Here is an 18,859-nt window from a genome sequence, read left to right on the forward strand (position 1 = left end):
TCTGTTGAAGCGGATGTGGCTCAGACACTGCAATATGGGGAATCCCGAAGAGAGATTTAAGGTAAAACAAAGTACACTTACCGGCCACTTTATTAGGTACACCTTACTAGTATCCAGTTGGACCCTCTTTTGACTTCAGAACTGCCTTAATCCTTAGTGGCATAAGTTCAACAAGGTACTGGAAATATTCCTCAGAGATTTTTGTTAGTATTGACATAGTTTCACGCAGTTGCTGCAGATTTGTCAGCTGCATATCCATGATGTGAATCTCCTGTTTCACCACATCCCAAAGGTGCTCTATTGGATTGAGAACTGGTGACTGTGGAGGCCATTTGAGTATGGTGAACTCATGTTCAAGAAACCAGCCTGAGATGATTCACGCTTAATGACATGGCACGTTACCTCTGTGGTCATAAAGGGGTGGACATGGTCAGCAACAATACTCAGGTAGGCTGTGGCATTGACACAATGCTCAATTGGTACTAATGGGACCAAAGTGTGCCAAGAACATATCCCCCGCACCATTACACAACCACCAAACTGAACCGTTGATACAAGACAGGATGGATCCATGCTTTCATGTTGTTGATGCCAAATTCTGACCCCACCATCTGAATGTCGCAGAAGAAATCGAGACTCATCAGACCAGGCAACATTTTTCCAATCTTCTATTGTTCAATGTGGGTGAGCCTGTGTGAATTGTAGCCTCAGTTTCCTGTTCTTAGCTGACAGGAGTGCCACTCGGTGTGGTCTTCTGCTGCTGTAGCCCATCCCCCTCAAGGTTGGACGTGTTGTGCATTCAGAGATGCTCTTCTGCATACCTCAGTTGTAACAAGTGGTTATTTGAGTTATTGTTGCCTTTCTTTCATCATGAACCAGTCTGGCCATTCTCCTCTGAAAAATTGACTTGCCTTGCTTGAGACTTCCTTGTGACTTACTCCCATCTCTGCATTCTATACATATACACATATGTCAGGGTCGTGGATAGAACCTGGGTCTTTGGCGTGAAACTTGAGTCATAACCTCTGAGCTACTGGGAGTTGATGAACACATACAACTTGCTTCCATACATATACACACACACTCCATACATTTGAACACGATACACTCAATACATTTACACAGACATGATACACTCTATACTGTAAGGTCCAGCCAGTTAGTCCAATGACAGTTTCTACTGGTGGATGAAGGTTCACTGCATGTTCTGTCTTTTCAGTGCACAATGTTGATTTATTTTAAATTTACTGATTTCTGTGTCTCATATCTGACTCCAATTTTAGTATGAGGTGGTTTAGAATATTTATATATGTATCTTCGTTTTCTCTGACTCCATTTATAAAACATTGATAAGATTATTTTGTTTCTTTTAATATTACTTTAGATTAGGATTGAATATTCTCTTTGGTTCGTTATTGTATATTATTCTTGTTCATTCGGATTCCTATAACATCCTAAGTCTTGCACCGGCTGAGTGTGCAATCTCTTAAGCACAAGCATGTCAGTCTTGGTCACTAAACAGTGGCGATTAACCACTATCCTAAAAAGGCAGAACCCTACTTACTCAGATTAGAATATTTTTTGTGCGGTCCCCATAGATCTGCTATCTACTAGATCAAACAAAGCTATTTAGTCATCCTATGATCATTACAATAGAATTAAGCAGACCAATTTACTTCAACTATTATTACCTTTGAGTAATCACTATACGATTCAAATAGCATTATAAGTTGAGATAAAGGTCCATCCCCTTAGATAGCCTTTTACAGTCTAAGTGTACACGAGTGAAAGCCAATACTGTGGTGGTCATGGAGTGGAAAGCATGAGTCCTGTGATGTTCCAGGGACAGACGAGTCTAATCAACTTTTGTGAGCTGTTTAGACAGAACTGTGTGTAGGTATAGTGTGTCCAGTTATATTGGAGTGATATAAACACGTGTCTTTTTTTTTTTTTTTTTTTAATTTCCTGACGTTAAAATAGACCCAAATCCCAGTGATTTTGAGGCCCACTGCAACGTCACGTAGGAGTGCGTTTTTCCTCACCCACAGAATTGCTTGACAGGCACCAATTTTATTACACACGTCCACAGAACTTTTTTTTTGCAAATAAACTGGGATTAAAATATCTGTTCCAACTCCGTGATTTTTTACGTTTATTAAATTTTAAAAGTTTTTAAAACAGAGCATGTTTGTAATAAAGAGTAAAATCTCTATGTAATTATTAACCAATATAATCACCACGGCCGCATGGTGTCAGTAAACGCTAATGTGTGTGTGTGTATGTATGTATATATATATATATATATATATATATATATATATATATATATATATATATATATATATATATATATATACTGCAAACGGCATTTGTGTGTGACTCATCATTTCAGAAAGGCTTGAATAAACTCCACCACAAATACATCAAATAAACTTACTTGGTATTTTTGACTAATGAGCTGTATTTCAGCTTCATCTGATTCTGTCACTGACTGCTGTTTATCTGACGTAACGCATGATGAGAAGCAGACGCAAGGGAGAGCAGTGGGCAGGGAGAAGCCACTCATTTGTATTTAAAGCCACAGGCTACAAAAACAGCTACACTGTACTCAGACAGCAAAACGGGCAGATTCTGGAGGATATAATAAATGATCTGACGGGTATTTTGAGCTGAAATTTTAGACATTCTGGAGACACCAAAATCTTAACCTACATCTTGTAAAAGGGGTAAAATGGGTGCCCTTTAAATAATTAGTTAATCTTTACTCAAACATGGTTTATTAACATATTTTCCATGTTCAATTGACCAAAAAAATTAAAAAATAAAATGTTTAAAAAGAGAAAAATGTAATTTCTCTTCCCCCCTTTGAGTTTACACAAAAACCTCAAGCGCTTCTTCAGCAGAAAAAACAGCAACAAGCTAAATGAGTGGTCAATTTTTTTTTATTAGTAGTAATATGTTTAACATTAAAACCTTTTGGGTTATGTGCAAAGTATAAATCATCCCACCTCATGTTGAACTGGTATTTTTTAGTAAATTTCAACAACCTTTACAGAATTCCTCCATCAGTTTACACCCAATGCCTCGGCAGTCTCTAAATGACATAAAAGTTACACATTTGATTAGTCTGTATTCTGACGTATGCTTTACCTCTTCTGGATATTGTGCTAAGATTAAAAAAAAAAAGCCCAACAGAAGTTGTGTCCTCTATATCCGCATATTTCTCTACTATAGGACGTGATGTAGCAGTGTATTAACTTACAGCAGAGCGAAATCTGGCATTTAAAACAACAAGCTAGACTTAAGTGTGACTAGTACAAAAATCCATTCTATGTGTATTCTTACATTGGCCGTATATCACAAATCTCTAGTCAAATATATTTCCCCAGTATATAATCTGGTATCTGTGACGGTTCACAGTTTTTAAACGCACACTAAACATTTAGTGCATCTTTTATAGATTTCATTGCTAGTTTTTTTTTCTTTCTTCGTCCTTTCCTCTCCTATTATGCTCAATATCCCACACACCCTGTTGGAGACTTTAAACTCCCCGCGAAACAGAAACCTAGACACACACACACACACGAAAAAAAAAAACATTTACTAAGAGAGAGAAACTGGTCCAAATGTTTGCCTACACAGATAACTCTACACAGAATATTGCTCTTGGCGTTCAGTCACATTTCTCTCTCTCTCTCTCTCTCTCTCTCTCTGTCGTTTTGATTGTTGCTATACAGAGAAACTCAGAGCTCACGCACACACATACACTCTCACACACACACAAACGGGGGAAACAGGAAGAGGTTTAATAGAAGGACAGGAAGGGTCAGAGTGGAATTTGTCAGTGGTTTAGCCGGCGCTGTCCACTGCTCTACTGCTCACAGATCAGAGTCTCCACCACGAACTTGTTCTCAAAGTGGAGGATCTTGTGGCAGTTCAGAGCCTCTCGCTTCTGGATGCCTGCAAAAAAACAAAAGAGCAATATTGTAAGGTGAATGTATGTAAAAACAAACGAAAAACAAACCAAATGATTATTTAAAAAAACATTGAAGAATTTTATTGTTTAAAAATAATAGTTTTGTATTGTAAATGGTAATCAAATTAACATACTGATGTGAAGCTCCAGAAAATACACAAAATTTTAAGTAAAAAAAACTAACAAACTGCAATGGTGCGTTCACACCAGACGCGGATGAAGTGTTAAGCAACATCCTGTGGCGCTATTCGCGTGAATGAGGCAGTGCTAATGACGCGAATCGAGCATTACAGGCGTTTAACGTGCTTAACGTAATTGCTCAAGTAAAAAAATTAATAATATATAAAAGACTTTTACCAGTCTTACTGGTAAAATTCATAATGGTCAAAAGTCACTAGTAAGTTCATGAACAAAAAAATTCACAAGGAAAGTTTACAAATGGGCCAAGACTTAAAAAAAAATAAAGAATTCATATATTGGCCAAAACTCTCTAATAAATTCAAAACAGCAACAATAAAAAGAATTTTAAAAAAGAAGGCCAAAACTCACTAGTGAAGTTCACAAATGGCTAAATTATTTAAATATAAAAAAAAAAATCTGATATTGGCCAAAACTCACAACAACCAAAACAAGCCAATTCACCTTTATTTGTATAGCGCTTATACAATGTAGATTGTGTCAAAGCAGCTTCACATAAAAGGTCACAGTAAATAGGAACAGTGTAGTTCAGTTTGTAGTGTTTAAGTTCAGTTCAGTTTAGCTCAGTTCAGTGTGGTTTAATAATCACTACTGAGAGTACAAACACTGAAGAACAATCCAACGATGCGCAGCTCTATAGATCCCAAACCATGCAAGCCAGTGGCGACAGCGGAGAGGGAAAAAAAACTTCACTAAAGGCGGAAGTGAAAAAAAAAAAACCTTGAGAGAAACCAGGCTCAGTTGGGCACGACCATTTTAATTTCTCCGCTGGCCAAACATCTTGTGCAGAGCTGCAGTCTCAGTGGCGGAACCCACTTGTAAATTTCATAAACAGACCAAACTAGTAAATTCAAAACATTTAAAAATGCGTGAAAAGGGTAAAACTCACTAGTCAAGTTCACTAATGTGCCAAAACTTACTTGTGACATTCATAACAGACTAAATAATCATCAATGGCTTAAAACTCACTAAGTTCACGAACAGGCCAAAAATTACAAGCAAATTTCACAAATGAGCCAAAACGCTCTAGTAAATTTAAAACAGCAACAATAAAAAAAATTATGGAAAAAAGGCGAAAACTCACAAGTGAAGTTCATAAATGGCCAAAACCTAATTTAAAAATGCAATATTGTCCAAAGCTCTCTTGTAAATTCAAAACCATGAAAAAAAATGCATGAAAAAATCCAAATCTCACCTTTAAAGTTCATGAACAGGACACAACTAGTAAATTCAAAACAACTAAAAATGCATAAAAAGGGCAAAACTCACTAGTAAAGGTCACTAATGTACATGTGAAGTTCATAATAGACTAAATATTCATCAATGGCTCAAAACGTACTAGTAAAATTTATATTGGTTACTAGTAAGTTCACAAAATAGGCCAAACATTTCTAAAACATATTTAAAACAATTACGATATTGGCCAAAACTCACTTATAAATTTAATAAATTCTTTTTAAAAAAAAGTCAAGCAAGTTTGTGTTTACCCAAAACTGTCTCTCTACGCTCCAGTTTGTAAGTGTCTCTCCCTCTGCACAGGCCGTAGATGAAGTAACCCAGCTGATCCACATGCTCCACTTTCCCAGTCACCATCATCTGCTCACGAACCAGGTAGGACTGCGGCAGGTATGTTCCAGCCTGCAGACACAGTTACAGTCTCATGCTTGACCATCACACTACTGCTGAAAAGCCTTGACAACATGTGGCCGCTGTTTAAATGTCTAGTTAGACAGCTCCAGAAGAGCAAATGATGTTCAAATACAAGTTACCTTGATGTTGACTAGAAGCTCCAGAAAGTCTTTGGGAGGCATCACGACGGAGGTGTTGAGAGGGATGACGTAGCATTTGTTCAGGCGCAGATCCAGATAGGCTGTCAGTCTCTAAAGCAGACAGGAAAAACAGGGATTTTACCATTTTTGTATAGGTCATTTATTTTGTGGAATCAGATTAAGCAATTATGTTCATGTATGCGCAATTAGGCTTCTGCCGATATTACATTTTCTTGCTGTGATTAATTGCTGAAGCGTTTTTTAAGGATCTTTTTTCTTAACGGAAAAAGATACGTTATCAGGTCTAATAACCAAAAAAATAAATAAAAATACTTTGTGTATTGCTTTATTGTATATAAATCTTCAAAGTAAATACAGGTTTTTGTTTTAAGAGTGTATACTTAGCTGATAAATGAATATAAAGCTTGTTTTACATGCTGTCATGGGAGAGAGCCCAGAGCTTATAAGATCCTCAAGCCCTGGGCTCCTTCCCATTAGCAGGGCGAAAGGGGAGTTTGAGCTAAGGTAAATCTCGATAACTCCCCCGACTTATTTCTGGCTAATGACAGATAAAGGGACAGCTATAGGGAAAAATACAGCTTACTAAGGGCTCGACTATGGTGCCAATTTAGTATCGTATGTTTTTGGACTGTGGGGGGAACCCCACGCGAGCACGAGCAAACTCCGCACAGAAATGTCGACTGCTTCAGTAGGGACTTTAACCGGTGACATTTTTGCTTTAAGGCGACAGTGCTAATCATTGGGCTGCCTTGGCCGTATCTAGAAAAGGAGGTGGGAGTAGTGGTGGGAGGAGGAATTCTTCAAGACGAAGATACTGAGGTAAGAAACTCTTGTTATTTATAGTGAATAGACCAATTACCAACCTACATCACACGGGTCCCCGGTTGCAAAAAAAAACAAAAAACAGGCTGCAATAGTAAAACAGGCTGCAATAGTAAAACAGGCTGCAATAGTAAAGATGTGGTGTTGTGCAGTAGGATGCCAAATTCGTCCTAAAATAGAAAACTTTACTTTTACCATACACCACACTGCTTTAATGCTAACTGCAGACGTCTTTGGCTAAAAGGGAGCTGAATGAAGTGACAACCTAATAAGAAATGCTGGACTCTGCAGTTCTCGTGTTATATCAGGTAAGCTCACGCTATGCTGAATCATACACATTACTCGTTTTTGATTGCAGAAATGATTTCAGCAAAAACAGTTACATATGGTTAATTAACCTGCGAAAACTGAATGCTAAGAATGAAACGTGAAAGTGTAAGTTATTAAGGTAAATTTGGTTTTATATTCACACATTCATTTAGTGACAACTTGTGATACACTCCCTATAGTTTACCACGGCACTTTAAATATTCGGTCTAAATATTACCTGCATTTCGTTGCCTTGTACATGTGTGATGACAATAAATTGAATCTAATCTAATCTAAATCTAAAAATCACCTGCAAGTGTGACTTGAAAACAACATTAACACTGTTTATTTGACTGTGAACAATGTTGTACTTTGATAGTCATTGGCTGCTAATATGATTTCACTATTTAGAGTTTGCAAATTATACTTTTATGAAATTATATTATTAAAGAGAAAGTCCGAATGTGCGAATATGAAACCAACTTTTCCTCTATGTGTATGTTCACACACCCTGCCGTACAGGTGCAGTTTGCTGTCAGAATGCAGCCGTTTTGCTTGTTGATGATTAATTACCCAGGCCTTGTATAGCTCAGTCTTCTTTCCTTGTCTTTAGCTAGGCAGAACCTTTGACGTGCGATTCCGTGAGCTACACGTCTACGCTAAAGAAATCTGCCCGTTTCAGAACCCCTTCGCTGCTGACATTAACGAAGCCATGCCTTCGTACCAGTTTGAGTTGGCTGAGTTACAGAACTGTGATGTTCTGAAAGACGCATTTAAGCCCAACACTCTCATTGAATTCTATGCTGCCCTCCCCAACAAGACATACCCAAACATCAAAAGGCATGCAATAAAGATGTTCACCCTTTTTTTGCAGCACGTATATTTGTGAGCAAACCTTTTCATGCATGAAACTGATGAAAACACAGATGAGATCAAGACTCACTGATGAACATTTGCATCAGTCTTTGAGACTGGCTGTGACAGGAATGGAACCTGACATTGGACCTCTCACCAGTCAGAAGCAAGCCCACAGTTCACACTAACATGCAAGTAAATGTTTTGAATTTGAATGGCACTGAATATAAAAAAGTCATTATAATGGTAATAAAGTTCATTAATATATCGCTTGAAAAAAAATTATCATTTGTCTGTGTGGTGCATAACAAAATAATCAACTGTTCTAGCATTAGAAGGTATAATACAAACAGTTAAAATCATAATAATACTAGTAGTCAATCCGGACCATGTAATTTATGAGGCACTCTCAAAAAAAAGTTTGGAGACCCCTACATTAAGATGTAAGAGTTTGGTTATCTAACATCTTTAGGAATAGAAAGATAATACATTTAAATTCAAACAAGTTATTGGAAAAACAAAACTAATTACAAACCACAAAACTCCAACTAACTTAGATTGTGTGCGTTTCTGTTGATTTTTTCCTGTTTATTACAATTTTATTTCATATTTGCCCCTGACATATCAATTTGAGTGTACTCATTTTGGCCGTGATCTTGCGTTTTTTTTTGTTGTTGTTAGATTAGTTCCAGTTTTGGCTTTGGTACTGATTAATCTAATGTATATGCACAAATATAAAAATAGAAAAATATCAATTTAAAAGCGAGATTTGTGAGGTGTGTACTCACGCACTCTATATGGCTTTATTAGGGTGATTAACGTTTGACTCTCACCCTGTTGAAGTCATGGACGATGTCAGCAGGGTCGCTGTCGCTGAATTTGGGCACGGGGATATTAATGAGCTCGACTCCCTCGTCCTCCAGAACTCTGACTTTCTCCTCGATCCTCTTATATGCGGCTGGCAGATCCATGTCCGTGTCCTCCTGGCTGTCCTGCATCTTGTAATTTTCCTCACGGTAGTTCACCCCACAGAAGTACATCCTCTCCTCCTGAACACCAGCAGTATGAATGGACACATTCTCTCACCAAGATCAACTACATGCACATTTTTCTCTAAGTGTATGGAAACTAAATTTAAGACAGCAATGCTTTATAAAAATTCCATAAATTTTGTAACCAAAGATTATTTTTTTTAATCTACTGGAATGTATTAGAAATAGTATAAATGGCATCACTGATGCTGAGCCAATTGGGGCAAGATAGCTGTTTCTGGCAGGTTCTTTCTCCTACCGATGTGCATATTTTGGAGTGGGGGGAATGAAATGGTAATTTGTTACAATGTAGGTGAGAAACATTTTAAAATTGGTGTTTTAATAAAATTTGCCCGAATATGCAGGAGGGTTGGAAATTAATTAGTGTCTACTGCAAAAATGCCACCAAAATGAATAATAGGACAAAAACGAAACGTCTGTAATTATACTAATTATGGTGTAATGATTAAAGTGCAATGAGAATCCTTTCTGTTGAGTTTAACAAAAAAAAAAAAATCCTAGCACAAAACATGTTATGTATATTCTGTTAATCAACATCATTAATAATGAATATTACGTCAATTGCAGTAGTCAGCATAATGACTTTGTCACAATATTGCACAAATATTTTTAAATTGGCGCACATGACTACAAAAAAACAGATAAAAGTGGCTCTGGTATTTTATTTGGTCAAAAACTCAGGGCAAGTAACATTGGAGAAATATTTATATTTTAATATACTACAGATTTGGTAGCAATAAAAAGTTGGCTGAAAATATGCCCACTAGGGCTGCACGGTACTGGACAAACATGCAATGTTGTTGTTGTTGAGTGTTGCGATAACAATATTCCTTACGATATAATTTTCCCTAGAAAAATGCTATTTTTATTAGTTATGTTGTTATATTATTTATTTAACAATTTAAAATAAACAGGTGAAATATACATTACTGGTCAGAAGTTTGGGGTCAGTAGGATTTTGAAATGTTTTAAAATAAGTTTATCCTGCTCACCAAGACGGCATTTATTTAATCAAAAATACAGTACAAACTGTTAAATAGTGAAATGTTATTGCACTATGAAATAACTGATCAAAAGTAGTTTATCATTTAATTAAATAATTTATTCCAGTGATTTTAAAGATAAATATTCAGCTACTCCAGTCTTCAGTCACATGATCCTTCATAAATCCCTCTAATATTAATAATAATAATTATTATTATCATCATTACTATTATTAATATTGTTATTATTAATGTAATAGTAATAAAATCAATAATGACTAGAGTAATAATTTAATTTGAAATGATTACAGGTTCAAAAGTTATATTGATAAACAAAATAATTTTCTTTAAAAAATGCATGAATTCAAATATGAAAAAAAACTGACCTCAAACTTTTGACCCGTAGCGTATTTTTCAGAATTAATTCAAAAAACTGTGTCAAGGTGCAAACATTTAGTCTTTAAAACACTATGAATGAGTGAAAACCTCTACAGATATTCTGACTCTGATTGGCTGTTGTCATTTTTTTTCTTTTCTTGTCTTGACTCCTGCCATTAGCATGTATTTTCAGCTCTGGGTTCACCATTGGCCAGTTGCTAAATAGCAACAACTGGGCAGGTTGGAATAAAGATGATAAAGTCTATCTGATGCAAATTAGAAAAAAAAAAAGCATAAAAAATGTAAATGATTACAAATCTATGTTACCTATTGCATATATGATCGTGATAATGATAATAATTTTGCGATATATTGTGCAGCCCTACTGCCAACTTATTTTTTAATGCAAAAAACTGAAATACAGTAACTATTTAGCATAGTCAATGTGTGTTTTACGTTTTTTACTTTCATTTTTAAAACCAAAACTATTTAATCATACTGACAAACTGCTGAATCTGTTGAAACTTTTTTTCCCCTTTAATTTCTAGGTGAATTTTTTAGTGAAGAACTAAACAGATTTGTAACTCATGTGGTGCATCTGATGGGATTGGTTCTCTCACCTCGATGAAGTAATACCTGTACAGGTAAGCTCCTCCCACAACCACACCAGACAGAATCAAGGCCAAACCCAAACACATGCACCAGCACCAGGCCCTAGACTGCTGTCTGACACGAAGCACGTCCTCCACATCCTGCACACACAGGAGGAAAGCTCAATTATATGCTCTTGATTTGAAAAAAAAAAAAGCATTTCTTAAATTACACTTCAGTCCTTAAGTCGGTCTAAACCAGGGGTGTACTAACTCGTCCTGAAGGCCCGGTGTCCTGCAGATTTTAGCTCCAACTTGCCTAAACACACCTGCAAGGATGTTTCTGGGAAGCCTAGTAAGAGCATGATTAGCTAGCCCAGGTGTTGATTGGGGTTAGAACTAAACTTTGCAGGTCACTGGGCCTCCAGGACTGAGTTTGGGCACCCCTGGTCTAAACATACAAAGTACATATGGACTGTCTTCACAAACACTTTATGATTACCCATGTGTTCAAGAACTTTTACTGGGAACTGTGTTTTTGTTTCCAGATGTTCACACATCCTCCCAGAAATCCCCTAAGATCCCACTCACTAATGCACCAACGTCTGCTTATTTTATCAAGACCGTTTTCTCCAATTTTATTTGCGAATATGTTTAGCCTGGGTGTGCCGCTGCTCAAAACAATTGCATTGTGCTCGACAGATACTGGAAAATTTCCATGCTCCCTCCAGAGACCAACAGGAACAAACATACTGGCATGATGCAAATGAACAAAACATCAGCTGACACGCTGGCTGATGTATAAAGACGAAAGTGAAAACAAATCAGACCCAATATCCCGATAATTTGCCACGAAGTCTACTTGGTCCTAATTTGTCCTTTTCCACATGAAACATAGTGAGAGCAAAACAATATAAAGTAGCTTTCCTGTATTTACAACATACTGCAGACTCCAGGGAAATTATGACCAACAGAAGTGGGCATTTCAGCTGAAACGTCTATAATATGCATACAGGTTTGTTTACAGGTGTGTTTAAGGGATGCAGTCTCTATGCTTAATTTCCCATGACAATGCAGCAATTTAAAGGAGTTTAGTCATCATTACCTCTCCACTGGCTTGGTAAACAGCAGCCTTGTGATCCTGCACTCATATGTATTTCAAATCTGAGATTGTGTCTCAAATGATTAGAGTTGAAAACACTAATCAATAATGAACACAGTCAACCAGCATACTTAATTATCGATTAGTCTGGTCTGTGCACTGTGCACACTGAACTTTAAGTACTGCTCTATGATTTTCATGATACAGACCTGTGAAATAAAGTCGAAAATTTTAATTAGCTGTATATTGCAGAATTTTGGATGAATGATTTCAAAGTAGAATGAAAAACTATTGCCATATGTAGACACCAAAAACCCACAGAATATTGACAATAACCTGTGAAATATACTGTATGCAAAAATACTAATAATTATGTAATAATTATATAATAATATTTATTTATGAATTTATTATAGAAAATTACACAATTGCTCAACTGTTTTTATTTTAACAAGAAAAATTTAGAAAAATCATTAGAAACAGAGAGATGCAACTACAATTATTTCAATGATATTCATATTATGATTATTTCTTATCTGATAATTATTTATTTTAAACAATTTTAATAAATTTTTCCCTTATACTTATTGTACTGTTTCTTTAATCATTATGTAATGCACTTTAAATTACCATTGTGTATGAAACGTCCTCTAGGAATTTTTCCAGCTGTGGCGGCAGGCCTTTTTTACACAGATCTACTAACTACCTGTTGCGTTATTTCAATGACAAATGTTGTGAGCGCAGTATTACGAGCCGAGATCGCATTTATTTAACAGCCTACAGCTCGCGAATCTGTTTACTTGCGCACCGATTTCCTCTGCTCGTGCACAAAACTTCTTGTGCGCCCTCAAATACGCGCTGCTCAAGCGCAGATCTTCTTGTGCGCTCTCAAATAAACGCTGCTGAAGTGTGATTTAGTGCGTTTATGTAACGAGTATGTCTCCAACATTTATTAGATTTGCCAGGAATATTTCTGAATATCTTCAATAGACCTGCAGGACGGTATTAATGCGTCCTGAAGTAAAGTGAAACTGCTATACATCGTGTTTGCTGGCCTCTTGCACCCGTCAGTCAGTCAGTAAGCACATAACCTTAAAGGGTTAAACAAATGACGCACACATAGGGCTCGTAACTGCGACCATTTTGGTCACATATGCGTCCAAAATTTGATCTATATGACCTCACAATATACTTGGGAGCATTAGTGTGACTGCATATAATGGGTGCAGTACAACCTGTTTAGATTTTTTTCTAAAAGTGTGCTGAATCTCTGTCACTATATTGGTTAATATTAGCAGTCAATCACTCAAGGCTTTCCACTGTCAGATGAAAGGGAGCTTTTTGGCCCGTTTCCACTGAGTGGTTCGGTACACTTTTATGGCTGTTTTCACTGTCAAAAGGCGTACCGAAACGTACCACTTTTTCGGCACCATTTCGAAAGGGTACCAAACACGGGAAAGGGTAGACGCTAGACGCGCAGCTGAACGCTTTTGGTTTACAGAGATACGTCATTCGCTTACGCAACAAGCCAAAATGAAAACAAAAAACCCACCATGTTTAAAATACAGCAGAGACATTACAGCGTAAATATATACATATAACAACGAGCCATGGTCGACCCGGGTTTAAAAAACCTTGTCGTCGTCTTGATAAACAGCCACAAAGCCATGGAGTAGAGCAGAATCTACCCTGTGCCTCGTAGTTTTATACGAGCCAGTCTGAAGTGTGAGCGGTTTCGCTTTCTTGCTTGTGCTCGCCACGCCTCTATAGCTGAAATAACAAACTTCTTGAGCTGTTGATAATAACCTGCGCTTGATTACTGACGTTCTTTTGAAATCCGATCCTGTCAGAAACTGACAAACGCGAGAGTAAAGCGCGAAAAAAAACAAAGGAGAAGCCGGAAAAAAAGGAGCATATTACTTTTCAGCAAACATGAACAAAATGCCATGTATAACTATTATTGTTATTATCACCTTTTGGACTAATATGAACTGGAAAGATGCAATTACTGTCTAACAGAGGCTACATGTGCTGCTGAAGAATAGACACAGATGAAAGGTTTTCACTGACTGTGTGCTATATTTCGTGTTGTTTTTGAACCTTAATAAGGATGAAATGTCTGCTGTGTGTAGTTCTTCTGTAGTTGGTAACATATGGGAGACTGTAAAGGGCTGTATGCGTTTATATATGTTCATTTATTCATTTAATATAATTACAGACGTTACAGTAGGCTGTTTCGCACTGTCATTGATCTGCAGTTATAATCAACTTATGTTCATTTTTTTGTGAAAGCAATTATTTTACAATACTTTAAAAATACTCATAAATGTCTCTGTCAGTGTTTCAAACTATTATATTTAATTTACTAAAATCACACAAGTGGCAATTTCACATCCATAACGGAAAATTGTCACATCCATAACGACACTTTTTCCTCATAAATGCAAAAATGTCAAATAAAATCAAACATTTTTGTTTTATAGTGAGCCGACTCGTATCTGTTTGATTAGCATTGTTTCTTTTGGGTTGTGCAGCTTAATTGACTGCCCTAACCCTAATTTCTACAAAGTATGTTGTATACTGTAAACTCGCAAACTTTGTCACATCCATAATAACACGTTTATTTTCCTCATTTAAAATATAAAAAATGTTCACAGATAGATATTTTTCTGATCCCATAACTCCGTGGTTAGTTGTTTTGGAAAATATAAACAGATCAATATAATGTTAAATAATTTATGTTTTGGGTTTTTACTGCAAATGTCACATCCATAATGCTGGAATTGCTCATACACACACACACACACACACACACACACAAGTCATCTTTGTTTTTTTACCGTAAGTCCTGCTATAGGTCTCCGTCTTGTTATAAAAATCCTGTTATGCATATTACAGTATTTACCACGCTTGCCAAAGTTTACCTGCTTAATTACCAAAAACTTTTATATTAACTATCCAAATCCTATTAGAAAGTATCTCTTTATTACTTAGTAGTACTTATGCAATTACAGTGTAACAACAAAACTTTTTTCCCTGAACAATTTTGATTATCAAATTCCATTACAAGGTTTCCTGTGTAAAAAGTAGTCGGCGTAAACACTGCTCATGTAGTTTGACTTCAGTCCTAATCTAGCGCACTAATGCAACCTTTAATAATCACGCACAATCGTGAAATCCATCCAAAAATCATCCTAATGCAAGATCCGGCTAAATCCATAATGCTGCATCATTTTAGATTTAATTTCTTGCTATCTATTCAAGAATATGTTGAGACTTTGCACAAACACACTTCCTGTTGTGCTGCTTGTAAAATACCATACCAAAACAGCTTCAGAAATTCACTTTTCGCTTAACACACACCTGTTTGAAATACCCAAGGCCTCATCATCGCACACACAGACACACACCGCAGATTACAGCTTAGTCCTAACAGAGAGCGTCTTTGTTTAAATAACCAGAGCCTTCAGGAGGGTTTTTTCCAAGAAAAAAAGATGGCTGTTTTTGGTGGCTCCATCCACAAGTTCGCGGAGGCTTTGATCACCTGTGCGACAGAGGATTTCAGACCACACAGAATGATCTTTACAGCTTATCTCATGACGAACCGATACCTTTCAACCCATTTAGATAAGCATTAAGCATGAGTCTCATATTGCCGGAAATGTCTAAAAGGTAAGAAGCATGAAATCCAATTTTTTCTCCTCCTTTCCCAAAAGCCCTACTGAAACACTTCTTTTGCTCGAAATGGTGGCAATGATGCACCATTGGTCTGATCACAGTGGCGGCGTTTCTGCAGACACAACAGTGTCTTATGAATGATTCACGACCTCCTTTTCTTCTTCATCATCAACCCAATTCGCACACTAGGCGCTGACTCATCCTCAGTAGCAGATGATGATCGTATTGGAGGCACAGAAGCAGGCAGACGGTGCAAGCATCTGAGTGGGAGCTGGTCTCACACTTACGAAAGTCTCCCACGATAAGCTGGCTAAAAACATCTTTTCTCTTCCTGGTTTTACTACGCTCACAGCTGAAACCTATTCAGGAACTGCAAAATATAAAATGACACATCTACTCTTCTTTAAATGCAAATCGAGTTAAAAGTCATGCATTTAATATTGATATACATTAAGATGTTGAGTGCATGAATGTGTGTATGTATATATATATATATATATATATATATATATATATATATATATATATATATATATATATATATATATACATACACATATATATATATATATATATATATATATATATATATATATATATATATATATATATATATATATATATATACACACACACACACACACATTTATTCACGGTTTATAATGCTCAGAACATTGCATTAAAATGCAGTCAGCTATCTAAAAAGGAAACCTCAGAAACCTGCAAAGCATAAAGGGTTTTGCGTGTGTTTCCTGGTGTTTGTGTTGAACGGTCGGCCATTTTCCTGTAAGCTCAAAGCTGTCTGACACTCACTCACACGCACAAATACACACCGAAACAAGGCAGGAGATGGCTTCCCTAGTCTACACACAAAAACAAAATTGTCTGGTCAAAAAATTCACACAAATGCCATTTAAACATCGTGTATGTGCTTCATTCGGATAAATTATTAATAAATAACGACTGTATTGTAGACAAGCGACCAAACGTTTGTTTTGGTTACTTTCACTATTTTTATTTGTATAATCGTTCGTTTTTACTTTAACGTATTCACGTAATGTTAACATATATTGGTCGATACATTCTAAACAAACACTATCACGACAAGTAAATGCGTTGTTAACAAATTAAAGGCGAAAAATAGCATTGTTGTTAACGCTGTTTTAATCACGTTAGCCGGTTAGCGTTCGAGCTAACAAAACTCACCACATCATGAGCGATCAAAGCTTCATCCTTCTCCTCCTTTTTTAAATCCTTTTGTCCTAGAGCGGAATTGAAAGTGAGTTTCACCATGTTGGGAAGCTGGATTTTTTTTGTCTTTACTTTTTTCACCGAACTAACGAGAGCTTGGCGAAGCCGACGACCTCTCTATACACAGTGCTGCCTCACAAGTTGCTGTGGCGCATTTAGCCAGATTCAGACTGTAAATACACCAGCCAGTCGAAAAGGGACGCTGTTTCCACCAACCGCTGTTTCTGAGATGTTTGCTTTTATTTTATTTAAATAAACTTAGCCGTTTTCATAACACATATTATACTATATCATAACTTGTAGTACGTAAAATAATAACATAATACTGAGTTGTTTAGCTGTCCAACCGAACAATAAAGCTATCAAGTAACGTTAATGTTTACCTCAGTACAGGTAAGGTTTATGTGGAAATTGGTAATGTTACGAAATCTTGCAGTAGGATTACAACGAAAACAGGTGTTGTCTGATGGGAACGTTTAGATTAACATAATGTCAGAGGAAACTTTGATGAAATATCTGTAACACTTTACAATATGATTAGGTTTATTATTAAAATAGGCCCTGCTGAAGAAAACAGCTTAAACCAGCCTAAGTTTTAAAGGGGTTCTGGACATTTCCAGGCTGAAAATGGCTGACACAAGCCTGGAAATGGCCAAAACCAGGCTGGTCAACCAGCTAAAACCAGCCAACCTTTCACCAGGTGGCTTATGTTAAATTGATAGTTCACCCAAAAATAAAACTTCTGCCATTATTTACTGATCTTTTGCTAGTTTCAGATTTGAGATTTTGTCTTCTTTTGAATAAAAAAGAAGATATTTTGAAAAATGTCTGTGACTGTTAGCCATCGGTCTTCAAACTATTAATTTTTTTTAATCTTGCTGGTAGCTTTCATTGTCTTCTTTTGTGTTCAACAGGAAAAAAAGAAACTTGTAAAGATTTTAAACCACTTGATGGTGAGTAAATAGTATTTTTTTACTTTGGGTATAACTACCTCTTAAATTATTTATTATTTGATATTCTATTATTCACTGTTAAGTAATGTTGGTTCAAATTAAATAAAGAAATGTTCACAAAGTAACATGAAATGTGAAAATGTGTGTAAAAATTTACATTAACCCCCTGCTAACAAATGCGTTCATTAAAACAATGGTTCATTAATGTATATACTAACATGAACAAAGTATGAACAATCTTTTACACCATTTATCGTTCATTTGCAAATGCGTTATTAAAATATAATATGCTTGTTAGCATTAGTTAATGCACCGCAAGTTAACATGAACTTAAAATGAACAACTTTTTTTTTTGTAAAAGGCACCTACTGTATGAAGAAAATCAACTTTTGTAAGGTGTTTGGACAGAACTCTGTGTAGGTATAGTGTGTCCACTGTCATATTGGAGTGATATAAACACAAGTATTTTTTATTTTATTTCCTGACATAAAAATAGACCCAAATCCCAGTGATTTTGAGGCCCACTGCAACGCGACGTAGGAGATCAGTTTTCCTCGCTCATCGAATTGCTTGACAGGCGCCATGTTTCTATAATAACATGTATACACATGTTTACAGAATATTTTGCAAATAAACTGGGATTAAAATATTTGTTCCAACTCTCTGTAATTTTTATACGTTTTATAAATTTAAAACACTTTTATAAATTTAAAACACTTATAACGGAGCATGTTGGTAATAAAGATAGTAAAATCTCTGTAATTCTTAACCGTTAAAATCACCATGGCCACATGGTGTCAGTAAATGCATATATATATATATATATATATATATATATATATATATATATATATATATATATATATATATATATATATATATATATATATATATATATATATATATGTATATATATATATAT

General features: G+C 36.0%; 1 protein-coding gene across 1 annotated transcript; it reads right to left on the bottom strand.

The window, feature by feature from the left end:
• Positions 1–2,924: 2,924 nt before the first annotated feature.
• On the bottom strand, positions 2,925–17,140 carry itm2ba (integral membrane protein 2Ba). The gene is made up of 6 exons (XM_056459557.1): positions 16,940–17,140; positions 10,984–11,115; positions 8,784–8,999; positions 5,944–6,054; positions 5,662–5,812; positions 2,925–3,960 (listed from the first exon to the last, which is right to left on the bottom strand). The coding sequence occupies exons 1-6, from the start codon at positions 17,024–17,026 to the stop codon at positions 3,872–3,874; spliced, it is 786 nt and encodes a 261-aa protein (XP_056315532.1). The 5' UTR covers positions 17,027–17,140; the 3' UTR covers positions 2,925–3,871.
• Between the last annotated feature and the right edge of the window lie 1,719 nt (positions 17,141–18,859).

This window comes from Danio aesculapii, chromosome 6 (assembly GCF_903798145.1).
Source record: "Danio aesculapii chromosome 6, fDanAes4.1, whole genome shotgun sequence".
Classification (NCBI taxonomy): domain Eukaryota; kingdom Metazoa; phylum Chordata; class Actinopteri; order Cypriniformes; family Danionidae; genus Danio; species Danio aesculapii.